The sequence below is a fragment of the Coturnix japonica genome, chromosome 1, assembly GCF_054131305.1.
Source record: "Coturnix japonica strain WE chromosome 1, WE-NBRP24, whole genome shotgun sequence".
Classification (NCBI taxonomy): domain Eukaryota; kingdom Metazoa; phylum Chordata; class Aves; order Galliformes; family Phasianidae; genus Coturnix; species Coturnix japonica.
The window spans coordinates 1463390-1490288 of record NC_140663.1 but is presented as its reverse complement, the minus strand read 5'-3'; the positions used below and the strand labels follow the sequence as shown (position 1 = coordinate 1490288).

Sequence of the window (26899 nt, the reverse complement as noted above, 5' to 3'; positions counted from 1 at the left end):
ATCCTCAAGCAAAAGCATTAGCAAACCTGCCCTGAAAATTGACAAAGATAAGCTTTTTTTTTTGGCGAAGCTAGATAGCAAATTGTAGCACTGAGAGCCTGTCTGCACAGGGGAAATGGAGCAGAACTGCCATAAAGGAACACACTTCATGTGCACAACCTATCTGAAGATAAAAATCATTTGACTTTGGAATAATTTTTCTGCTGTGAAAACACAGCAGTTATTCAGAAACGCCTTTTATTTCAGAACCCAAAGTGCCTACACTTGAACATACTCTGCCATTTTTCTAATGAAAATAGATACAGCCATCGATAATATAAAGATGCTGCTGCGGAAATCTTCCCCTTGTAAATAAGACCTGGAAATACCATGTTTTTAATGACCTGATATTGCGAATACAGCATGAATTGCCCCTGCTAGGCAGGGGGTTGGTACTACATGATCCTTGAGGTCCTTTCCAACCCAGGTCATTCTGTGATTCTGTGAATTAATGGGTACGGTTAATTTACATGGAAATCTCAGCAGTTTTCCTGCAATTAAAAATAATTAACGTGTGGCTTTGGGCTGAAGTAAGAGTTCCAGAATAGCAGACAGGAATGGCATCTTTGACAAGACGGAGTGAACATGGTTTAGAGAATGTGGCTATTAGTATTTAGATATCTATTACTACACTTAGTGGCTATTAGTGTTTGGATATTTATTACTACACTTTGTAGGGACTTTCTATTCTTGTAACAACAACCCTTTGATTTTCCAATCTCTAAATCCTCTCTTCACACCCAGCGCCGCCATTTTGGGCTCCTATGAGGGGGGAGTGAGCAGACTAGGCCTTTCCTGCTTTAACTCAATCGTGTTAAAATCCAGAACAAAAATCACATTCCCCAGTGAAAGCAGATGTTAAAAAGAGGTGACTCTTCTCGTTCAGCGGGGATTTAATAGGTAAAATCTAATAAAGGGTGAGAAATGAGATGAACTACAACCCTGAGGCTGAGGCAGCACTAAACTACAGCACCCAGAGAGCACCGCGGCGCCTCCGCGCCATGCACAGAAAGTCCCGCCTCCCTCAGCCTCCTATTGGATAACACCCCGCTTTCCTTTCTTCTGATTGGCTGCTGAGCCAGCAGGGGCGGTTGCTCTGTGTTTTACGGGGGAGCAAAGATGGCGGCGGGCGAGTCGGTCGGGCGCTACCGGAGCAGCATGAGTAGGAGCAAGGACCCCTCGGGGCTGCTCATCTCTGTCATCAGGTATGGGCTGCCCTGCCCCGCTCCGAAACCTCCCGGACCGCCCTCAGCACCGACCTAGGGCTGTATACGTGGGCTTTGTGGTGCTGTGCGGGCCTGCAGGGCTCTGGGTCGTTGCTGGGCCCTGATAGCTGTGAGGAGGGCTCCGGGATGGAGTGGGGCTTGTGCTGCTGTGCCTTCATGAGCTCCCATGTAGTGCTGTGTTCACCCCTTAGCATAAAGGTGGAGCAGTTGGAGGGGTACAGAGGAAGCCATGAAGGTACTTGGAGGATAGAGCACTGCTGTGAATAAAGGCTGAGTGGCCTCCCATATGAGGACAGGCTGAGGGAGTTGGGTTTGTTCAGCCTGGAGAAGAGAAAGTTGTGGGGTGACCTCATTGCAGCCTTTCAATACCTGAAGGGAACTTACTCCCAGGAGGGGAGTAAACTCTTCAAAAGGGCTGACAATAGCAGGACACAGGGAAATGGTTTTAAGTTAAAAGAGGGAAGATTTAGGTTGGATGTTAGGGGGAAGTTCTTTACTAGGAGTGTGATTAGGCCTTGGAACAGGCTGCCCAGGTAGGTTGCGGATGCCCCGTCCTTGGAGGTGTTCAAGACCAGGTTGGATGGGGCCCTGGGCAACCTGATCTAGTAAGGGTGTATGTTTGGTGGCCCTGCCAGGCAGGGGGGTTGGAGCTTCATGATCCTTGAGGTCCCTTCCAGCCCGGGTCATTCTGTGATTCTGTGATTCTGTGGCTGTTCAGCCTGGGGTAGAGAAAGCTCCAGGGAGCACTAATAGTGTCCTTACAGCACATAAGGGTGGCCTGCAGGAAAGGTGGGAATAGTCTCTAACTGAGATTGGATAGTAGTGACAGCACAAGGGGTAATGGTTTTAGACAGAAAAGAGATGGGTATGGATTAGGGATCTGGAAGAAATTCTTCACTGTGATGGTAATGGAGAGGCTAAGGAAGCTGGGGCTGTTTAGTCTGGGGAAAAGGAAGGTGAGGGTAGACCTTATCGCCCTCTTCCAGTACCTGAAAGGTTCTTACAGTGAGAGTGGGGCAGGTCTCTTCTCACTAGTGACAAGTGACAGGATGAGGGGAAATGGCCTCAAGTTGCGCCAGGGCAAGTTTAGGTTGGATATTAGGAGGAACTTCTTAACAGAAAGGGTAGTTAGGTACTGGAATAGGCTCCACAGGGAGGTGGTTGAATCACCATCCCTGGTTGTGTTTAAGAGCCGTTTGGATGTGGTGCTCAGGGATATGACTTAGCGTAGGGTTTCTAGAGTTAGGGTTCTGGTTAGACTGTGGTTGGACTTGATGATCTTCAAGGCCTTTTCCAACCTGGGTAATTCTATGATTGTATGATTGTAATGAGGCTCTGGCACAGCTGCACACAGAAGCTGTGGGTGTCCTCCCTGGAGGAGGGGCTGGTTTGGGTGATGCCCAGTTTAGACATTCAGATCCTGCTCTAATTGTTCTTACCCATGGCAGGAAGTTGGAAGTAGGAAATTTTTGATGTCCCTGGAGGTGTTAAAGAAACATGGAAATTTGGCATGGAGGGACACTGTTTAGTGAGCATGGTGGGGTAGGTCAGTGGTAGGACTAAATGATTTAGTGGTCTTTTGCAGCCTTGCTGGTTCTGTTCTATGACTCCATCCTATTTTATAAAGTGGAAAAAGTGCCACCTCAGCTTGTCTCATTGCCTCACAGGGGGTGACAAGAAAACAGTTGTGTCTGGTCATGTTCTGACTATTGATTTTTGTCTGCCTTTGTTCCTATGCTCCCCTTTCCTGGAATCTGATTCTGTGATTATCTTAGAGCCAAGCAAGGCTTGGCATTTTGCTGTTTCCCTTGGTGCCTTTTCTAACACTTGTAAGTCTTTTTTGGGTAGTTTCCACTCAGTGAGTTGGCAGCTGGTTTCCCACACTTAAGCTTTGAAATACTTGTCTTAAATACACTTTACAAAGTAGGTATAGGCAACAAGCAGTCCGGCTACACTGATATTTGCCTTGTAATGAACTTACAAACTTCAGTTCCTACTTCTCAAGAAACTGCTTTGTTAGAAACTGTAGTTATTCTGCTTTGGAGAAGTTGTGTTAGTAACGATTCAGTACCCAGCACATGTAATGATCTAATATTGAAGTACTGTATGAATCATAGTGTTTAGGGCTAAATTCTATTCCTTTTCATTATTTCTGGAAGCTGGTCTTTGAGATCTTGCAAACTTAAGTTAGACCATAACCAAACAAAGCAGCTGCTTCACTGCCCTGCTTGGCCTTCCCAGGTTCATGACTGAAGTGTGTGTTAATAGGTAACAAAGCATCGTGCTGAAAAATGAATGAAAGGTGATGCTAACACAGGCATACGACTGTCTTGCTTGTTAGTTTTATAAGAGAAACAGCTGTAAAAAAAAAAGAAATATATATATATATTGAAATTGGAGTTGCATGTATGTGTAATGCCAGCTATTTTGGAGATAAAGAAGTATATACATTGATACTGTGTAATGATGATTTGATGGTAAGAGTGTAGTGTACTCTGACAGATTTGAGGCTGTGTATAACAAGTGGTGAATAGCCAAGTATGTGTCCATGAAAATTTTATATCCAGCCCTTCTTACTCTCATGGGTGCAATTGTTTGAGTTTGCATGGAACGCTTGTATAATATATAACATGGGTAGCTGTGAGAAAAGCATAAAGAAATCGGTATCTTACCTGGATCCTGATCTTTTTTTACTGTGCACTTGTACCTTGTGTTTGGCCAAAGGTGGGTTGTGTGGATTTCAAGTTTGTTGTGCTTATTATCTCTTATTATCAGCGTGGTAGGTCATAGCTGGGTAACTTTCACTTACAGTAATTGATGAGCAGTGGAAAAATGAGTAGTATACATTAATTGCTGCAGCATTTCCTCTAATAACCTTCCTCTTTTTTTTTCCTATTTTCTATCATTTCCAACAGAAACTGAAGAAGAATTGTAAGGGATGTCCAGGTTTCTACTTCAGTAAATTAAACTTGTCTGTTCTTTTATGATATGAGAATGAGCATTAAGTTACTCACCAAGTAAGAAATCATGTTTGTCTAATAATCTTTGGTTTATGTGCACTGATACCTCAGTCAGCTGATGTCCAGATGTCAAGATGTAACTTTGAGGATATTGACTTTATGAAATTAGAATTATTCAATAGAAACAGACTGATAACTGAACCTCCAAAACGTAATTAGAACTTGGTGTGGATGCGGAGCTTCTTTGCAGCGCTTGGTGGGTCACATTGAGCCAGACCATGGAAACCTGAAGGTAGAATTGATTGCAAAGGTTTGGGTTAGAGATTAGGGGGAAGTTTTTTACCTGGAGGGTGGTGATGCACTGGAACAGGTCGCCCAAGGAGGCTGTGGATGCCCCATCCCTGCAGGCATTCAAGGCCAGGCTGGATGTGGCTCTGGGCAGCCTGGTCTGGTGGTTGGTGACCCTACACATAGCAGGGGGTTGGAACTGGATGATCATTGTGGTCCTTTTAACCCAGGCCATTCTATGATCTCCAGAGGTCCTTCCCAACCCCCATGATTCTGTTGCTCTTCAGGCATTGTGGTATTTTACTCTTTAACAGCAAAGATGGTGAAAGGAAATGTTGTTTAGATCAGCAAACGTGTTTAATGTGCAGAACACTTTGAAATGTGGAGATAAGTGTTTTATAAATATAAATGATTTTATTAATGAAGGGATAATTTCTTATATTTACTCAGGCTAAGTATTTCTCTATTGCAGGAGACTAATTTACTTTCCTCTGGTGTAGATTTTGGGGCTCAGTACTTACAGCACCAGATTTGGAAGGAGCAGAACTGGTCTTGCTTTAAATGAGAGTATTTGGGGCCAAATCTTTGTCAAAGCTTTGATGTATTATAGCAGCAGAGAAATTGAGAAATGGCATTTTTTTTGTAAGCTGGGCTCTGGTTTAAAATAATAGTGCTGTTGCTGCGGGGAAATTAACTACATAAAAGGCAATATATGTGTCCCAGCTCTGTGTTAGAGTTTGCTCTGTCACACCAGTTTTAAAAAGGAGTCTCAGAATGTTTCTGAGGTCTTCTGAACCCACAGTAACACCCCAAACCATGTCTCTGTAAATGGAAATGTGGAGCTACTTTGCGTGCAGGTAATTGAGCTGAAGGAAGAAGCATCAGGCACGACCATCTCGCTTTTAGTCCCTTATCTGTCCCTGTGAACTATCAGCTTTTCCTGTTGTGGTGAGGAACAGAATTGTTTTCTGGCTGTTGTTTCCTGCAGGAGGAGCCTTGTGCTGAGTGAGTTCTTGATACTCCAGTTGTCGCCAGGCTCCAGTATGGACTGACTGGGAAGAAGCTGTTTCCTGAGCACAAGGAGTCATGTTGCTTGGTAGCCAGAGCACAGAATCAACATGAATCAACATAGCAAACCACTGCGCTCAGGTCTCCTCTGTGATCCTTGTAGTGTCTTGTTGGCTCCAAAACCTAATTGTACATATTCATCGACTGCAGCTCAAATCACTTAACCATGGCAAAACATATCTTGCAGCCCAGGAGTGAGTTGTTTTATGGTGTTATGCTGTGATTGTGTTTCAAGCCCAGGGCTATGGGAGCATTAGGATGTGTTAGCTGGATGATGCCATGCGTTCCTTCTATAGGAATGCTGCCAGGAGTGAGTGATGTGTTCTTGGACACAGTGTATTTATATTCATAGTAATGTCTCCTAAAAGCAGGGAGTATTTGGGAATATGATTGTTTGCAAAGTTCACTAATAAGATCCCCAACTTTGCTGCAGCACAGGGTGCCATTTTTCTTTATCCTGAGTCTTTGGGGGGGGTATGAGAGTATCTTCAGTTTGCCTTTGTCCTCACAGTGCCGAGATATGGTGACCATTTCAGTAAGACATAGCTCTTAGGAATGTGTCTTTTGGAATAGGATCTGGATATTGACTGTGGATGCCTATGTTCACTGAAGGGGATTTGGACCAGATGAGCTTTAAAGGTCCCTTCCAACCCAAATGATTCTAGGGTTAGAATGGAGACCAGGAGCTTTCCATTAGAGAAGGCCAATGCTTATCACATGGGCTGTCACGCTCTATTAAAAAGCAGTGCAGAGAATGGAGGGCATTTTATTCATTTGCTGGGGAACCACTTTGTGAATATATATTTATATTAATCTTCCAGAGGACAAATGTGTACGTACATTGATTTCTCTTAACCTTCTGTTTTGTTGGTAGCTGCTTCAAGCAGCTTTTGTATTCTGCAACAAGCAACCTGGCATTTAGCAAATGCTATATATATATGTTTTTGAAAGATCTTGTCAGATTTTTAATTGGTGCATGTCTGCCTTTTGTTTATTGTTGGGTGTTTTTTCTTTCCAATTAAAGGCTTGTGGGTTTCTTTTGTTAAACTGGCCTTTAATAGCTGCTTTAATTGGGAGAAAACAAACTTCAGCACCGACTCCGTGAGACCTTATTGAAATCTTTCTGCTAAGTTTTCACACAGGCAAACGTGTCTGATGGATGTCAAGGAGAACTAAAAGTGAGGCAAGATGTGTTGCGTTTCCTACTTTTATGTCTGAGCGAGTTGAAATTATGGGCAAAAACCTTGAACATATTTTATTTCTCACAACTGAAATTCTCCTTTTCCCTTTTAATAGGTTTTGACCGTTATTTTCATTACATTCGCAGTGAACTTGGTTAAATAGTTTCTTACTAATGACCTGGCATTTGATCGTCTCTTTCTGTCTGAAGCAATCGAAGTGAGATCCCAGTTTGTGATGTGGGGTGAGAGAGATGGATGTATGGCTGTTACAGTGGGAAATAGCTGCTACAAGAAATAAAGCTGAGTTACTCTGATCTGTATGTACTATAATGGTCTCTTAAAACCACTTTTATTGCAAATGGTGTTTCCCAGTGTTATAGAAGCAGCAGTTCTAAAATATAAGTAGCTTGGAAACGCATTGAGAAGAAATTGTATATGGCAAAATATGGTTCTAAACTATCAATTTGCCTGAAGTGATCTTGGGACACTTGTATAAAACACATGCCAAGTGTTGAATTGCAGCTTGGCACAGATGCTTGGGTTAAAGAGCAACAGATAGGCTGGGGTACAGGTGTGAATACATCTTTATCGATGTAGATGATGGCATTCAGCTCACTCTCAGTGAGGCTGGGGGTTGGAACTGGATGATCACTGTGGTCCTTTTCAACCCAGGCCATTCTATGTCTGTATGGTCCTGTGATATTTATTTAGATGGCTTTAGGCTCAGCCTTTTTGCTACAGCTCCCATGCATAAATGTGCGAGTCCTCAATGATAAAAGATCATTAATTCCTGTTGAAAGTGCTCTAACCAACTGTGTAAGCAGCATGAAAGATTAATAGAATGTAAGTAGAGGAGGAAAATGTTTTATAACGCTCTGTTTACTTTCTATGTTTAACAGCATTTTGAAGGGACTCAGTTCTGCTGTTTCCCATAGCAAAGGAGTGAGTTATTTCTCTGTTTAAACAGCAGAGATCTATTGGTCTGGAGGTTGGATCCCCTGTGTTCCTTCTGCGGAGGAAGGACAGTGCTGGTCCCACATTTCACTTTTTAAATCTATTTTTTAAGAGGATAAAATCCATTCTAATTTTATAGCCATTTTACACTGATAACCTGCTTTCCACACCTACTCACTTGTATGGTGCAGCTTGTGACTGCCTTCTTTCCAGCACCGCAAGCATTTCACCTCATGTCTTCAAACTCAGAATTCATTGGAAACAATTGAGCAACCTGTGAAAATATTGAGAAGGAATTCAGTGTGTTGTTGCTGTTGAGTTGAATTGTTAAATAACTTTTGGTTTCCATTCTTCTTTCCAGACTGTTTCAAGCGGGCTTTTTATTTCCTAATGAAGAAACTTTTTATGGTGGTTTCAATGGGATTCCGCAGAGGTTTTAAAACATGTATTCTCAGATTCTACGTTTCGAGGTTAAATAGCGCTGGAAGCTGTAGATCACCCCATTTGGGACTTGTCTTTAAGACTGCAATTTTCAATTATAAAATTCAAATAAGTCTATTTGGTTTAATGAACCTCTGGAAATTTATCGAGCAGTGTAGACAGTGGGCTGCTCTTGTCCCAGGGTGCTCAACAACTTTCTTCTCATTGTGCTGTGTTGAAATGCAGCCTCTTGAGGTCTCAGGCTGGCACAGCAGAGGGGGGGAAACATGGTGAACTCCTTTGGATGTGTTTTATTTCCCTTCCATACGTGGTTTAAGTTGGGTTTTATTCTAGTTAAATCATAGAATAGTTTGTGTTGGAATGGACTGTTAGATCATCTAGTTCCAACCCCACTGCTATAGGCAGGGATATCTCCCTCCAGACCTGATTGCTCAAAGCCCCATAATGAATAATGCTGAGCCTCTGGTAGCATGCTCATAATGCATGTTTGATCTTAGACGTTGCTCAGTGTTGTTGGGACAAGACCTGATCTTTGAAATGAGCAGATCCGAGCCCTGCGTGATGTTCTGGAGGAGGAAGAAGAGAGTCACGTAAGTTGGGTGTGCTTTAAGCATAGCCTCAGCTTTCACCATGACAAGCTTTAAGCCAAGCTGTGTTGTGTGCAGTTGATACCACAAGCTGCCTGTATTATTGTGGCTTCGGAGGTGTTTGAAAGCAAGGAACTGGTAGGCTTAACAAAGCACAGGATGCGGTACCGAGCAATAGGGAAACAGGTGGCAGAAAGTTTGCTGAGGATTGCTGTTAAAAGTGGAGCTTTGTTTGCTCCCCTGCTGGTGTAGCACTCGCAATTATGCTTCACTCAAATGTTCATTTTCTCAATCAAGTATGAAATATTTCAATTTGATCAGCTTTTCCTTTTTTTTGTGTTGGTGATTCCCACTGTCTTTAATGAGTGTTTTCATGTGAATAAGTGATGCTGGCTGAAGGCAAGTGAATTGCACTTGTAAAGAAGCTTGATCCAGATATGAAGGAGACTTCCTCCTGGATTTCCAAACCTTACCTCTGCATCTTGTTACTCTTTTCCTCCTTGAGCCCAGAAATTTTTGTGTACGTGATCTGATCACAGAATCACACACAGCTTGGGTTGGAAAGGACCTCAAGGATCATGAAGCTCCAACTCCCCACCACAGGCAGGGCCACCAACCTCCACATTTAATACCAGCCCAGGCTGCCCAGGGCTCCATCCAACCTGTCCTTGAACACCTCCAGGGATGGACGGGGCATCCACAGCCTCTCTGGGCAGCTGTTCCAGCACCTCAACACTCTCACAGTAAAGAACTTTCCCCTGACATCCAACTTAAATCTTCCCTCCCATCACTTCAAACCATTTCCCCTTGTCCTGCTGTTATCTGCCCTTTCAATAGTGTTGGCTCCCCTCCTGTTTGTAGGCTCCCTTTGGGTACAGGCTCCCCCTGATGTTGAAGAGGGGACTTCACAGGGATGCCCAGATTCTGTAAACCCACAACAGTGTTCACAAGGGGACTGAACAGTCCTTTTCTGCCAAATAAGCCTTGTACTTCTCCATAAGGACTGCATGTTGCAGGTGCTCGCTTTAATATTAATGTTCTAGGGTGCATACTTGGGCACAGAGTATCTGTCCTTTCACTTGGATGCAATAAAAAATTCTACAGTAACATAATGCCTACGTAGTGTTACTATGATGTTCTGCCTGCAGAAGAAATCTGCTAGTCAAGAAACTGGTATTTAAAACTGTTTACAATCCATAGCATTGCTGTAATCATTCTTAGCTGGGCTGGCTTTAGGGTAGGTAAAATAGGCAGGTAGTTAATCTACCCAGCCTGGCTGGGGGCATCAGGGAAAGCAGATTTGCAGAAATGAAACATTTATTATTCATTATCAGTTTCCTCTTAAAATTGACGCTTGATGTGGGCAAGCAAAAGAAATTACCCATCTGCCCTATAGGACAGAATAAAGCCTTTGCTAACACAGGGCTTGTGGGGGGGGATACAGGAGTGATTGGTGCAAATTCTTGTTGAGTCTGAAATCTGATTGCTGCTTGGCCCTGTAGCTGAGATTGCTGCCTGTGCCTGTAAATGGATGGTCTTAAAGGTTAATGCTAACTTCTTATTTAATTTTTTTTTTTGCAGAGATGTCAAATACAGGGGTGGGGGTTAACTAAATACAGGATTTAAAGGCAAAATACGTCGTAGTGAAGGAAGCAGCGGCGTTTTGAGATGAAGTAAGAACAACGTGGAGTGCACCTTGAATTTGAGTTCAGAAGACCGAGAGTTTGTATGTGCTGTAAGGGCATGCAGAGCTTTGCAATGGCCAGAGCGTTCAGAGCTGAGGAATTCAGGGATCCAAGAGCTTGCCTGGTTATTGGCTTGTGTGGAATAAAATGAGGGGTGTAACAAAGCACAGTTGCCATTCTGATGCTTCAGAGTGATGTTTGGTATTGTGGTAATGGATGCTAAAACCAAATCTTCAGTGTCGAAAAGGATTCTGATGTTGAAAACACTGATAGAGCATTCTGATCATTCATTTTGCTGTTGAACAGCTTAGTGGGAATTGTGTTCTTTCAGTTCACAGCAATGGAAGAAATTTGTAAGCACTTGAAATAACGGGGGCTTGTTTTCTGTGCTTTTTGATCATAAGGCTGCAATGAGTTCTGGGCATGGTTTGAAGAGAGTTTGCAGCTCCTCCTTACCTCCCTCCTCAAATGAATCCATTATACCCAAGGGGTAACTTTACAGATGAGACGGTGTCAAAAATCTGCTGTCCCGGTGTATGGAATTGCTGTTAAGCTTTTGATGACTACAATCTGCTGAACTGCTGGAAAGCAAGAGGTGAAGGTGGATTCAGATGTACCAGAGCAGCCTGGTCTAGTATTAGGTATGGAGGTTGGTGGCCTTGCATGCAGCAGTGGGGTTGAAGCCTGGTGATCCTTGAGGGCTGCTGTAGAAGTCTTTTCTCTTACTCCCTCTGTTGGTCTTTTGAATTGGGCTCTGGAAAGCAGAGGTGAAAAGTGTTTCTGACCTACAGATAAATTTCTACTTCTGTCTTCTTTTTTAGGAGGAAGCTTTTTCACCCAGAGGGTGATGATGTATTGGAACAGGTTGCCCAAGGAAGTTGTGGATGCCCCCATCCCTGCAGGCATTCAAGGCCAGGCTGGATGTGGCTCTGGGCAGCCTGGTCTGGTGGTTGGTGACCCTACACACAGCACAGGGGGTTGAAACTGGATGATCATTGTGTTCCTTTTCAACCCAGGCAATTCTGTTATTCTACTGGAATGAATAGTCCCAATGGGCTTTTAGAATTAAGCTAATACCGTTGTGTATTCACTGGCACTGGGGAAGTAGCAAGGCTTGTTTCATTCGCATAGGAAATACGTTGTGCATCTCATGGTTAAAAGCATTGCAGGGATTTTGCCTGATCATCTTCTCCATCCTGCCTTCAGCGAAAGCAGCTCCACCGAATTAAGCATTTGTACAGTCTGTATTTTTAACTATGTAAAATGAAAAGGGGCAATGAGATTTGGCTGAATGGATTTCTGTTTTAAAAGCGTCTCTTTTCAGACTAACATCCAGTTGGAATTATTCTAATCCTATTGAGCTCTTGCTAATGAGACAGGCATATGCAGCCATCCAGCTGCCAAAAACAAATTACAGGTATTTTACAGGAGAGGCAGATTCTCATTTAGTAAAATGAAAACGAAAAAAAACAACTGAACTGATCAGGGAACCCTTGTGGAAATCCCCACCGAGTTCAGGACGTGCTTACACTTGGTGTGCAGATTGATATTGCTTCTGTTTATTGCGTGCTCTGAGTGCTGCTGCTTTTCAGGGAGTTCTGAGAAGCTGATGTATATTTATTGGTTCATATTCCTGTTCTCTTTTGTAATTCTCCCCTTCAAAGTTCTTGCTGCAAAGTTCCCTTCCCAAACAGTTCTGATCCTTTCTTATTTGGCAAACAGCGTGTTGACTTTTCTTCTTCCTTGCTGCACATTTTAATAGAACTGAAACAAGCAAAGATGCCCTTGGCTTACTTTTCTGCAGTGTTAGCAGGAACATGTATAATCCCAAGAATATTAAGTATTCCTTGCTTTGCTCTTTGCTGTGCAGAACAAGGAAAAGAAATGGCTTCTGTACCGAGGGGCTTAGGAAATTCAGGTGTGTAATGTTTGAGATTCAGGGCGACAGGGCTCCTTTTTGTAGTTACAGGTGCCACTAGACTTCAAGGATTTAATGCTGTGGATTTATCACTGTTTTTTTTTAAGGAGAAAAATAAATGGTAACAAATTGCTTGAGTAGAGAGAAAGCGGTTCGTTTTGGTTGAAGGAGGTAAAATTAAAGCTCAGCATATTGGCACTGGAGAAGAAGAGAAGAAAGGTCTTCGCTGCTGGCTATGTGCAGTTGAAAACACTCATACCCATTCAATTGTGTCGCAGGCATTTCTACCTTAGATCCAGAGCGCACAAAAATGTAAGTTACTTTGTGGGAAACAATTTAATATGGATTTTTGAAAACTCAAAAAGAGTCATTCTCAGTTTTATAGCACAGTAATATCTGACGTGGCTCCAAACAGCTTCATTTCAGCTTTCTTTACGTGTTGCAATTTGTATTCTTAAGTTGAGTTTGCTCTTCTGTGATGGCTCTTCAGTATGTGATATGGGATGGATCACACATACACTGTGTCCCCAGCTGTCCGTTCAGACATCTGTAGTGACAGTTTCTTAAATGAAAACCTTAAACTTCTGAAACTTCGTGGCCTTTTGGTAAAGTAAATGGAAAAAAGAAGTCTCTGTTGTTGCTTTTCTCCACTTGGATCTTGGGTTGTGGTTTTAACTTCTGGCTTATCTGTAAGGAAATCATTTGCAGGTATTTAAGGCAAATTCATGCGGATGGGATCCCTGTCCTGTCGTAAAATAGCACCTTGGTTTAACCTGGAGCTTTGTCAGAATGGATCACTGCTGTTTTGTTTTGGAGCTGAAATATCCTGGTAATGAGGGCAGGCCCTCCTCCATTCTTTCACTTGCATCCTTCTCATTTATTACAGTGTGAACCCAAACTCACAGGTACTGTGTGTTTAATACTGTTTCATTATGCGTATGCTTAGCTTTGTTTTCTAGCACACCTTCCTACATTGAGTTGTTGAAAGTGATTAAATGACCTCTGATAGCAGTGTTGCAGTGTTACAGCACTGCTCAGTGCATGTAGTTGCAGCTCTGTTGTTTGAGGAACCAGAGATGTGTATTCACCAGGTAGGGAAGAAAAATCGGCCTATTTAGCTAGTTACAAGGCAGGGGTTTCCCATTTCCATGTGGATTCTGTAGTAGTAGAGAGCTATGCAAAGCTGCAGTGGGGGGTGTTCTGTGTACTATGCAAGATGTCAGCAGTAGAGCAGAGGCTGTATTCCAGTTTTCTTAATTCCTGCTTTGGTTTCTAACTACTCTATCACTGTTCTTTCATTCTTTCCAGGTCCTTTTTGCATGATATTAAAATGCTTTGCATGCAATAGAAGCTAATTGAAAGAATTTCTTTGAGAAAACACTAAGGCATAACTCAGAATAGAATCTTCGTGTAGTAACACTGGAAAGCATTTCCATTCCTGTATCTACTATGAAGCATGGTGCTCTAAATACTACAAGGTCCTCTGGAATGAGGTGGGGGGAAGGGGAGACTCATTTCTACGTGTTCCTTGTACAAAAGCAGAGGAGCATCCTCCTCACCTGTAACTATGGCAGCTCTCTGTATTTGGGAGGAGAAGGAGGGTGTGAAGAACCTACACTGATAGTCCAAGCTGTAACAAAGGAAAGAGACTTGGTTCCTCATTTCCATGTGGTATCTATTCTGCCACCTGAAAGGGCAAAGGTATTAGAATTGTGTCAAATCTGCCTGTTGGGTGTACTGTTGTTCAAGGTGTTCTAGGAGACATCATGGCTTGAATTCCGCTTTCCTCCTTGGTAGTTGAGTTGGACAAGTGTACTCATCCTCCTGTTGTGCTGTGTTCCATCTGGTAGTACAGATTTGCTTGCTCACTTGAGTTTTCTTAACTGCTCTTTCTGGGATCGTGATCTCTTGTGAAATGGCTTGTTTTCCTTGGTGTTTTTTTTTTCCCCCTCAACTTTTGAAGATGAAGCCCTTGAGTGGGTGGCACAGCCTGTTGTTTTTCTTTGTAGGGAAGCATGAGGAGTGAACTGGAAGTTCTGGGTGTGATTCCTTTGACTTTGAAAGGAAGGGAGCATTTGGTGATGTTAGACTGAAAGCAGTGACTGGTTTCTGGTACACAGTGAATACTCCAAGAAGCAGCTTCTTATCCTGATCAGTAATCTAAAAATACCCTTATTTTTATCATCTTTTTGTCATTAGGACTCTGTCTACCAGTGATGATGTTGAGGACCGGGAGAATGAGAAGGGCCGCCTGGAAGAAGCTTATGAGAAGTGTGACCGGAGTTTGGATGAGCTCATTGTCCAACACTACACTGAGCTCACCACTGCCATTCGCACCTACCAGAGCATCACAGAGCGCATCACCAACTCCCGGAACAAAATCAAACAGGTGAAGCTCAACTTTACGTGTGTTGCTCTGCTTACACAGCCTGTGCTATTGGTACATATGTATGTGACTTCTTTCCTGAGTTCTGTTTCCTGAGTTCCATCTGTTTTGATGGAACATAAGCTCATGTTTTAACCTCTCATTTCTCACCTGTTTTCCCAGCTACTTGTCATCGTCTTCAAGTGAACTAAAAATTGAATTGAGAAAGCTCTGCTGGCTGCTAACCAAACTGTGGTGTGGCTGGGAGCAGAGCATCCAGTCTTAATGCAGTGGTCCCAAGATTTGTCTTACTACCAATGTGTTTTCCATAGGGTGTCCTGTTGTTTTTTGAGAACACAAGTAATTAAAGAGAAAAATAAGAGGAGGATAAGAAGAGCAAAGCTTTGCAGTGCCCTCTGTTCAATTACTGTCTGGGCAAGTTGCTATCAGGTTTTTGAAGTCTAAGGGCTGCTAAGCTAACACCTTTCCATCTGATCTCTTCATGTCTTTATATGGTGGACTCCAACAATCTCCTGAGTAGTCTGGGTGATTCATAAGCTTGTTTGTTTCTTTTTTTCCTCAGAGAATATGAATTTTGGTGCTATTTCCAACCTCATTTCTGTTGTGTGAATGTACACGAACTCTGTGCCCTCATGTATTTCCGTGTTTTGAGTGCTCACGCTTCAGTAGTGTGTCAATAAATAACTCTGGTGCTCTTTGTTGTGGACTTGTTCCATCTGCTCCCTCCTTCCAGCTCTGACTACTGTAGCAATAGATAAATTCTTTGGTCTCCTGTCTTATGCTTCCTGTGTGGTTTGCCTCACCTCAGCTTTGCAAACTGGGCACCAGAATTGTTCCCTTGTCTTTTTTTCCCTGGCTCTGAAGAGGTCTCAGAACCTTTCACAGCATTGCCTTAGGAACAGTAGGCTGTCACCCTTCTGGGGCTACATACTGACCCTTCTGCCTTTTAAAATTCATTTAACATTTTCAAAGAGAACGAGACCATCTTGATGCTTTCCAAGGGTAAGAGTTCATTGCAGGATTTATGTACAAAGCTCAGCGCTTTGAAAGCAGAGATCAATTGCACTAAATTTGAAGTAAACTATAGCTGGTGGCCTGTTTTCACACAATATACTGAGCTTTGTAGAGGTCAAAACAAACATACGGGGGGAGACCTTTTGGTCCTGCCTGGAAGAAGGTGGAAGACCTTTTGATATTTAAGTTTTCTTATTAGTTTTGGTTAACATGTATTGCAGTAGCTTTGTCCTAATCTCATGGGAGGCCCCAGATCTGATTTGTCGTCAATCTGTATTACACTGTTAGACTTCCTTTTGATTTTGATTGCACAAGCAATTACTTACTTTAGGAACTGTGGAGATGACAGGCAGCCCAGATCCCTCTGTATATCTGCCTTCTGTAGTTAATTCTTGTATGAATACCTGTTGGGATCAGCTGGCTTTTGGCTTGGTTTGGGATGTAGCTTTACAGGTGTTACCTGTAAAACTAAGTTACAAAGGAGAAGCACTTAGACCTGCTGCAAGGAGGTTGTTTCTTAAAGAATTGCTGTTCATTCCTGTCTGTGCTCCCAAATGTAGATATAATTCATCTTTCATGCAGGGACAGATGTAGGAATGTCTTGTGAGATTCCTTCTAACCCAACAATTGTTGTACTTGACCCAGTTTTGCTCTGTGTAACAGCAGTCCACTGATAATGGTATGCTAGGTCAGTGAAACATTTTTAATTAAGGTATTGAACAGGGATTATGTCTGAAATGAAATCTCTGTGCAATTTAGTTTCCCTTTGCTTTTGTGACAAGTTATAACACTCTTACATTAGCTTTTCTGTTGGTCTGTGGGTTTTTTCAGCATTGAACTTTGAAATGTCTTTCTGAAAAGAATAATGTTATTGTGTTGAAGTTTTAGTCTCTTCTGGCTGTCCAGAGGTTGCCCTATATATCTAATTACCAAATATCTCTATTTTGCTCTGTCCATGCGTATGGCATCTTCTAAAGGCTAACTGCCTTTATGGGGACAAGGTGCATCGAAGTAGGATTTCTGGAGTACTTTGAAGTCTTGCTATTTAAAAAGTAAATGGAAGGGCCTGATTCTCAGAGTCTCTCTTCATGTGTAATTCAGTGAGAGTTCCTGAGAGAAGATTGGAGCCTGAGTATTGAAAGCTTATCTTGAAAATGAGAGTAGTGTGAAAGCAAAGTGTGAAGCTGTGTTGTTAATTGCTTCCATGTTTTAATATGTGATTATCGATTTATGTTATGTAGGAAAAGTTAGGTTTTACTGACCTTCTCAGAGGGTACTAGGAGAACCTTAAAGCAGTGAATATAGGCTATGGATATGACCAAGGAGAATGGATAAGTTCTTGCTGCTGCTTCTTAAAAGTGGGATAGCATAAGAAGAGACTTTGCGGCTGGACAAGTGTGTGACTTATGAGGGCATTAGGCTAAAACTGAGAATGGCAAACGCTAAAGTGGTTCTCTAGGTCATAAAATAGCCTTGATTAATAATAGAAATGCTGAGTTGCCTTATATCCGAACAGCTATTTGTTTCATTGAAACAGTTCATAAGAACAAACCTGACGTTGCTCAAGGTATTGGGAAAGTGATTGTACCATCAGACTTCAAGAAACTGACACGCAACTTGGAGGAAGGGAGGGGATGTGCCATAAGATTCAATAGACAGATGGAAAATGTTTACAGTAGAAAAATTAGCAGTGGTTTATTTGCTTTCACTGCAAATTAGATTGTTGTTGTATGCCAAAATACTGAAATGATTTTTGCAGAACTGCAAATAAGTTCTTTGTCACGGTTAATAGGATCCTGCATTTGTGTTATCATATTTCAGTTAACTTCTCACTAATAGTGCAAAACTCATACTAAAAGCATTTCAATTTGAAAACATTTCCAGTTTCTTTTAGCTGGAGGAATAATCAGCAATTTTAAGAACTTGAATCTTCTTATTGACTCATGATATTTTTGGAATTCCTAGTGAAGTAGGTGTGGGAAAGGGCTGATTTGTGTTAGAAATGCAAGTTACAGGGACAGATTAATTAAATCTTTTGACACATTGCTTGTAGGTGAAGGAGAACCTGCTGTCATGCAAGATGCTGCTGCATTGCAAGAGGGATGAGCTGCGCAAGTTGTGGATTGAAGGGATTGAACACAAACATGTCCTGAATTTGTTGGATGAGATAGAGAACATCAAACAAGTGCCCCAGAAGCTGGAGCAGTGTATGGCCAGCAAGCACTACCTCAATGCTACAGACATGCTGGTAAGATACCACACCTTGTCCTGGGCAGATACTCAATATAAATATCCTGGCCAACTGTCTGATCATCTGCAGGCAGATCTGCCATTTGTATTTTTGTGTTATTTGCTTTTTATTTTCCTACTTGTTTTGCCAGTTGCTTTTTTCTTTAACTGAAGTTTGTTTGGTTTTGTTTTGATCTTTTCTGACTGGACTTTGGGTCACAGTCTCTGATCTTGTTTGGTTGTCTCTTGTTTTTATTTTGTACTTTCAGAACTGTCTTTACCTGTTTACTTGTCCTGATCCTTTTTATAACCAGTTTTTTCTGTACCCATTTGCTCTGCACGTAGGATTTCCTGCTGCTTTTGGAACTTTATATTTCTCTATGCAATTATTTTTCCACTCAACTTTCTAATGTAGCTCTCAAAACATTCTTAGATCTTCTCTTGAACTGTTCTGTGTGCTAACGTGATATCTTCCTGCTTTCCTATATTTTCAATATTGTTTAAATTAATTTCCTAGGCGCCTGTGTTGTCATCATTCTCTATGTCTTATAAATGATTTCAACACTATTTTTGTTGTGGAAGGATTATCCAGTTTCTCTCCAAGTTCATCTCCCAGAATGCACTCACAACATCAGTCATTACTCAGGAAACCGTCTTTCACTATTCGGGTGTGATTACTTTTGTTTTCCTCTGTGTCTTTTACCTGGACTCTTGATCCTTGTTCCTGATCTCCAGCTCATTTTTCTTCTTTCCTCCCTCCCTTCAAGTATTTCTATCTGTTTCTACCTCTTTTCCAAGCATACCTTCCATTTCCAGTCCTGTGCTGGAGACAGTTTTCCTGATCTTATTTTAAATACATGTCTATCTTTCATTTCTAAACTTTACAAGCTGATTTCCTAACCAAACTCCAATTCTTTATTTCCTGAAACTATCTTCTGTAGCAACCAGAATATTTGAGAGAGATAATATCCATTCTTGACACGTGTCCAGCTCTGAGATCCTCAGTACAGGAGAAAGAAACTGACTGGAGCAAGGCTGGTGAAAGGCCAGAAGGATGGTTTGGGAGCAGGAGCATCTCTCCTATTAGTAGAAGCTGTAAGCACTGGGACTGCTTGACTTTGGGAAAAGAAACCTGGAGGAGATCTGATCTGTTAGGAGGCTGCAGAGAAAACACAGCCGACCTTGTCTCAGCAGTGCTGTAGCTGGCCTTGCATCAGCAGAGGAGTTGAGTTAGAAGATGAGGTCCTTACAACCTCAGCTATGCCATAATTCAGAAGTGAAGGCAAAAGTACTTACTTTTTTTCCCAATAATGCTTTAAAGATGTCTTTTCATTGCCTTCTTTTTTATTTCCTTTATTAACTTCACTGTCCTCTGCGTTTCTCACAACTTCAGTCTTAGCTGTGCCCCTTCAGTTGTTTTTTTTTTCTTCTAATAAGTCATTCATTCATTAACAGGATGAAGAACTGAAAATCATAGCGTTGTCATCCTGTAAACCTGCAGCTAAATTGTTACCTTAATTTCTTTTCTTTATTCTCTTATTTTGCCTTAAGTATGACTTCTTCTGTGCCTCTAAACTGTATTAGGCAGTCTTATCATTTTCTCTGATGGCTTAAGTGTATCTTGATTTTTGTTGATGCTGTCACGTTTTCTTGCCTGATTTCACTCTATCTTCACCTTCCTGGTCTTTTCTGTTGCACATGTTCTGTTTTCATGCCACATCTGGTGCAATCATCTTTCTGTAATCTGGTCACAATTTTCCCTTTTGTCTTTTTCAAATCCGTCTTCCAGGGATGCTCTCAATCTTTTTCTCATTAGATTTTCACTTTCTTTTGAATATGAACTATTGTCTTCCATTTTTCCTACCAGTCTGTAAGTCATCTGAGTTGGGTAATGTATCCATTTCTGTTCAGCGTTAATATCATTATTGGTTGAAATGTCAACCAGTGTTGATAATTTCTTTTACTGATGGGCTTGAACTCGAGCTAGTTTGCTTGTGGGTTTTTGTTTTTTTTGTTGAAAAATTATTTCAGAAGGAAACTGCAGAAAGAACATTTTCTACCTGAAATAAAAGGTAAGAAGTGTAAAAAGAGAAATGACATGGCTTGGAATGCTCATATGTTTTAGAAATGTTTTGAAATACATACTCGAGCTGGATTCATAGAATCATAGAATGGCCTGGGTTGAAAACAACCACAATGTTCAACCAGTTCCAACCCCCTGCTATGTGCAGGGTCGCCAACCACCAGCCCAGGCTGCCCAGAGCCACATCCAGCCTGGCCTTGAATGCCTGCAGGGATGGGGCATCCACAACCTCCTTGGGCAACCTGTTCCAACACATCACCACCCTCTGGGTGAACAACTGTTATCAGTTTGCAGTACATTGTGTGCAGTTTCTGTGATTTGTGTATGTATACATACATGCATGTGTGTGAATGTGGTGTGTGTGTGTAGGTAAGCTTGCCCAAGACCATACGGTACAGACAATATTAAGTACAAACTTCTGTTAGTATTCCACATTAATTTTGCCTTGCGAGGGACTATCTGTTCTAAAGAAGTCAAATGGTAATGATACAAGAAGCTAATGTTTAGATTTTTATTAAATGAAGGAATTCAATGAGAACTTGAGTGAAAATTAAATGCTTTCAGTTCTTCATTTACTCATTGAACTTTCATTTGAAGACAAATTTCACCTGAAACAGAGAAATAACAACCAACCTGCATTCAGAAACTTTCTATACACAAAAATTGCTGTGGGCTCATTGGCTTTTGCCATCTCCTCTTAACGATGCCTCTGCATGACTGTGATGTTGTAATTGCTCTCTGGCTGCAGGATAATTCCTTTCTCCTTTTTTATGATAAGAATATTATGTAAAATAATGACTAAACTGTCAGAAATGCAGAATGTTTATGGATCTCTTTGTCTTCTGTATTGTTCCTCAAGGTAAACAGATGCTTCTGGCTTACTAAAAGCACAGAGTGATCTGACAAGGAGCTTGTATCCCTCACGTTGAAATTGGAGCACTGATTAATATTGTTGCCTGTAGCTTTGTGATATGTGGAGTCTAAATTAGACCTTTGCAGTCGCTGTGTTAGGTTGATGCAAGCACGCTAATAGCAGAATTTCTGGTTGCTGCAACGCATTTCTGCAGTCTGTTCTTTGTATTCCACTCACATTAATTGAAGTAATTTTGTCACTGAAGCGTGTTTCAAACCTCTGCATTTAAATTGAAATTTTAATTCCCTTATTGTTTGGAAAAGACGGCTGAAGATGGCTTGTTACAGGTTTCATTATCAGTCAGAACTCTCCAGCTGCTGGTTCTAATGTGCAATGACTGAATAATGCTGGGAAGAATTATTAATATAAGAGTGGCAGCTTTTCCCAGCAGCATGAACAAGATGCAAAGAATATCTTTTGACAATATGAAGTCAACAGTTTTAAGAGGTTGGTGTTTTGTTTCTCATTCTATATTTGTCTAACATAATGCAGATGAGCTTTGATTATCATTCGTTCATGTTGTGTGTTCTGGTGTCCTTATAGTACGTCCTCCTGTGAGGGTTTGCTGTTCTATAACTGCAAGTTGCACACTTCATCTTGAAATTCCAGTTTCAACTTCTTTTGAACTCTTAAGCTCTGGAGAAATTAAGAGGGTCCAGAGCACACAAAACTCCTGATTGAGACAGAACGTTTCAGTTATCTTCAACTTTTGTATTTGCTTTTTTGAAGTATGGGTTTGCAAGTCTGTCTGTAAAGAGTCTCTTTTGTGACACACTTTTCTGCTAAAAGTGAAATTCACTGTAATGTGGCAGCTGAGTGCAGGTGCACACATGTATGTGTATTTTCTCTTTACTGATAAGCACAATCAGGTGCTGAGAGAGGAATTCTAACATTTGAGGAGCTTCGTAAGAAGACAGTGAACAGTCTCAATGGAAGAGCAGCAGAGCTGGTGATGGAGGCAAGATGAGGCTGACTTCTATAGCACTTGGCCTGGAGACATTACTGTGATTGCTGGAGGGCAGGAATCTGAATTATTCTCATCTGAGGCTGGAAGAGAAGATCTGCATGGGCTACAGAACACTGTAGTCAAGTCAAATCTTGAAGAAGAGGGCACAGTAGGATGGTCAGTGGGTGAGGACAGAAGGACTCTTGTTTAGAGGTTCATACCTAGTTTCCTTCAGCAGTGGGTGACGTATGGAAGGGCAATACGCTGCGACTACAGTCTCTTAATTAAGTAGCATAGAGGTTGATCTAATTGTTCTGGCTCTACTGTTGACCAGTGAGGTACCCATAGGGAGGAATTTATATTTTCCATTTGTTTAACTAGTCTAAGAGATGAAATGCTGAAAACAGTTGAAGGAAGAAATGTTGTTGAATCAAGTAATTAAAGGTCATATCATAACACAATTAAATGAAAATTGCTTAGGCTACTTTCTTTGCATTGCCTGGTTTTTAACTGTCCAGCTTTGCAATTTTAATGAGCTAATATCACTTTGTCAAAAATATATAGACTTTTAAAAACAACTTTTAAGTCCAGTAGATCATGGCATACTTACTCTGAACTTGTTTTCTCATTGCAAGAGTACAGTTCGTTTGAGCGCAGGATTGTAGCTGGTAACAAAACAGTGTGAAACTGCACAGATAGATCCATAGGATAAGAGTAAGGATTGCTGCCAAACCAGCTGAATTCTTTCTTTCTTTTTTATTAAGAGAATGACAGAAAGCAAAGAATAGATGAGAAAGAGGAAGTAAGGAGCTCTCTGACTGTTGTTCGCTTTAGTTTGATATCACGCCTGGTTATGTTACAGAGCTGGGAACTGATGTGCGTCTGTGTTTTACCCAGGAGCTCATCCTTTTCCTTGAGTCTGTCTGCTATTGCCTAAATTAGTAGAAAGTTGAAGAGAGGGAGTGATTTGTTTCTCAAGAAGTAGGCCAGGGAACACTCCAACACTGACTTTTCTTCCTTTTTCAATGTTGTGAACAATTTTAGTTTCTTTCTGTCAAGGGAAGAAGAATGTTTCCTGCTCCTTTCTGAAGTGAATAATAGCATCGGGCTTTTCTTGGAGCTGACGGCTGTCTTAGTGCCAATTTGCATTGTTGCCAGTTGGTTCAGTTTCTAGACCTGAGTAAGTGCCTGTTTTGTTGTTGCATTCAATTAAATGTACTTGATATACCGTCCAGTTGCACAGATAAGGGATATCCGTTTGCAGGTACGTGTGGTCATTTTCATTTGTGTTGATACTGCCCACTCAGAGCGTAGAGTTCACCACTGTATCCTTATGATGTGTTAAATGAGTTTCCGCACAGCTTTATAGTCTCCTTTGTTAAGAACTGTAGGGTTATTGTATGTATTTTTTGTAATAGTTTGTTATGAAATCTCATCCTTCTGTCAGGAACTTTCTTGTCTAAATCAGAAACACTGGTCAGCCTCAATGGCTGCATACTGAAGCATTTTACAAAAATTCCTTATATTTTTTTCAGTTGGGCTCTGTTTGATGTGAATACAGTCAGAAGACGTTTCAGTATGAGGGCATACTATGCAGAAATGATGGTAAAGCTACTGAGGCGGTGAAACAGGAGAGGTGGCATAAAGAAGGGAAAGAGGACAGACAAACCGCAAGTGAGTTACTTGGAGGATAGTGCATGATGACAAAGAATTTAGCTTCCTCTGGAAAGGGAGAGTCAAACAAGAAGCTTAAGTATTAAAACATTGCCCAGTGCAGTGGACTGGGTGGTCTTGGAGGTCTTTTCCAACCTTCCCGATGCTATGATTCTGATATTTTCTTAGGAGCAAAGAAGGGATGTAGCTCACCTATTTGGCCTTTTCTTTTCCATCTCATAATTGAAGAATCATGGGATGATTAAGGTTGGAAAAGACCTGCTAGATCATCTACTCCAGCAGTCAGTCCATCATCATGATGCCTACTCCTACATCCTTATGACTGTTAATGAAGGCGGGCAGTGATAGGAAAAGAGGGAATGGTTTTAAATTGAGACAGGGGAGGTTCAAGTTAGATATTAGGAGAAAGTTTCTCACTCAGAGGGTGGTGACGCACTGGAACAGGTTGCCCAAGGAGGCTGTGGATGCCCCATCCCTGCAGGCATTCAAGGCCGGAATGGATGTGGCTCTGGGCAGCCTGGTCTGGTGGTTGACGATCCTGCACATAGCAGGGGGTTGGAACTGGATGATCATTGTGGTTGTTTTCAACCCAGGCCATTCTATGACTCTGATCACTCAGTTCCACATCTGCCCTTTTCTCAAACACCTCCAAGGTCAATGACTCCACTGCTTCCATGGGAAGTGTCCTTTTTGAAAACTATTTCCCCGAGAGTTTACGTAGCATTTGGAGTAATTACATCTTCCCAGAAAATGCTGTATGTTTGTAACCCTGGGCATGGGGTTTGATCTCACTATATGAACGTGGCTGCTTTCCTGAGTGTAGGATGAGGAGAGGCTTTCAGTTGAGAGCAAGGTGTGGTGACATCTCATACCGAATGCATGAAATAAGTAATTAAAAAAAGCAACAGAGTTCTTGCTATGCATTTTATTTACTGCCTGTGTTTCTTTCAGCCGTAACAAAGAGCGCTAATAAAGGAAGTCTTTCCTTTTGTTTCTTCAATTCTGGAATTGAAACACTGCAGTGGAAGAGTGTTGTAATTTAGTAATTAATGCCTTCAGTGAAAATAAGAGACTTTTGTTCATTTGGATTTCTATAGAATTTTTTTTTATTACAGAATTTAAGTTTTGGCCCTGCTTCAAATTCTTTCTTTTGAGTTACAGAAATAGTAATACAAAATAGTAATACTTCTCATTACTTCTTGCCTTGAAGTCTTCCACCAGTTAGCGCAGTGTCTTCTCATTGTAGACTTGATGTCTAAAGCAGAATTAAGAAGATGACTTCTCTGGGGTTGTGTCTCATTTTAGGCTTGATGCGTGCAGGCATTCATACTTAAAAGCAATATTTTGTCCCAGTTTTTAATGGTTGGCAGACCTTTTTATTTCTGATAGTTGTATTATTGGGGATTGGAAGGCAAAAAAGGCAGCTTTGTTTTTATGAAGCTGCTGCATGGATGGGATATATTCTAGTGCTTCACACGTAAACAGGGAAATTATGAGCTTTCTCGAGTCTCTCCTGAAGACTCATTTTGAATGCTGTACCTTTACCCAGATGACAGAGCTTATTAGCATTATTTGTTTGCCCCAAAGGAGCCTTTTAAAGCTGAAATAATTAAGTTTGGAAGAGTACTTATGAGTTCTTTATGTGAGAAGCATTAGTATTGTGTATCATTAGAATATATTTCGCTTTTATTCTGTCTTTTTCTGTTCTTTTCAAATTTAGAGGATAACCCTCACCTTGCTGCGGTGAAGACATTAGAAAATGGAAGGCTTCTTTCCCTTTGAACCATCTTATTTTTTTGTTGTTACTACACTTATAGATAACTTTATCTCATTCTTTTTATCCTGTAATTTTCATTATCTGAGACAGTCTAGTACATTAAGCTGTTACTGCCTAATACTGTTTCATTTGCATTGGCACGCATTTGACCTCAGCCCTTCCGCTCTTGGTTAATGCACCAACAAGCATTGATATCTCTCTGGAGTATTATCGTGTGGCTGTTAGCTCAACTAATAACAACCATTCATTTAAGCTGATGAAAGTTTATTAAGTAAGAAAACATGCTGTAATGAAGGTGGAATGGATGTGTCTAGTATTTTACTATGGTAAGACTCAGCTGCGCAACAGGCACTGGCCATGATGAAAAGGGTAGATGTTTGTGAAGTTCTCATCTATGCTTTTGGGAATTGACATTTCTCAACGTTAAGCTTAATCTTTCCTGATCATAGTGTAGATGCAGCGATGAGTTCTTTGCCGAAGGCAATTGTCCCTGCCATTTAATGATGCATTCTTTCTTTGGAGTGGCAGCTTGAGAGCTCTGTTTTTCAGTTTATATTGGTTGACTTTTAAACTCATGAAGCTAGGATTATTACATACCTTGAGGTTAATATTTCTTCTGCTGTTGATATTGTTGGTAATTTTTATTATTGAGGTACTTTATGGACTTAAATCTGTGAGCTTTTTTAGCGCTTCTAGTAATCATTGGTCTTTCTGTGATTTTCTTCTTAAACTCTGACTTGTACAGCTGTAATCCTGCCCTTAGTGAAACATTGCAACAAACACCAGCAGAATTTGTTGGGAGTTCTACTGGGTTACAGAACAACATAAAACATAATCTAGTTAAAACTTACTGTATTTTTTAATGCAGCTCAAAAGCCAGGGAATGATGGGTGAAGAAGAGCCATAAGTTTAGTTTTCACGAGGGAGTTTGAAACACAGGGGTGAATTACCCCTGAAATTCTCCAATGGAGTAAACTGGTTTGTGGCTGGTGAAGTTGGTATAATGCTACCAGGTAACCTTTAGAATGACGTGAAAGATGAAATGTCGTCATGTAGACCCAAAGGAAGGCTTATGCTTATCAGTTCACAAATGAAGATCTATAGGGGGTATGCCTGTTTGAGGAGGCAGTAGTTGTCATAAAGGTGTGCTGAGGCCACTGGTGCCCGATGGAGGGGATGCTCAGAAAGAAGATGAAGATGGAACAAGCAACAGAAGACCTTTCCCAAAGCACTGTGAGCTTCCAGCAGCAGGCAGCCTTTCACTGAGAAGCTGCTGTCTTATGTGTTGAATAGCGCTCAGTAGATTTCTTCCTTGGATCTGTCCCTTTTACTTTGGGAACCAGTTTAAACTTTTGGCCTCAGCAGTGTCCTGTGGCAGTTGAGGTGTGTGGCTGAGCTGTGTGAGCCTCTCAAGAGATGATACTCAACCTTTAATTTGCTAATTTCATCTGACTACGAAGGAGCTACCAAGGATTCAAGGCTTGCAGCTGTCACAGGTACCAAGTCCATCTGTGTCTCTTTTCCAGTGCA

At 41.4% G+C, this 26899-nt stretch overlaps 1 protein-coding gene across 3 annotated transcripts in view; it reads left to right on the top strand.

Annotated features, from left to right (window-relative positions):
* The first annotated feature begins 1139 nt into the window (after nt 1–1139).
* EXOC4 (exocyst complex component 4) overlaps nt 1140–26899 on the top strand; it is a 375161-nt gene continuing 349401 nt past the window's right edge. For all 3 annotated transcript variants that reach the window (XM_032448867.2, XM_085511676.1, XM_085511669.1), the window contains exons 1-3: nt 1140–1244; nt 14547–14736; nt 17801–17995. In XM_032448867.2, coding sequence (XP_032304758.2) covers nt 1159–1244; nt 14547–14736; nt 17801–17995 — 471 coding nt within the window. In that variant the 5' untranslated portion in view covers nt 1140–1158. The remainder of the gene's footprint in view (nt 1245–14546; nt 14737–17800; nt 17996–26899) is intronic.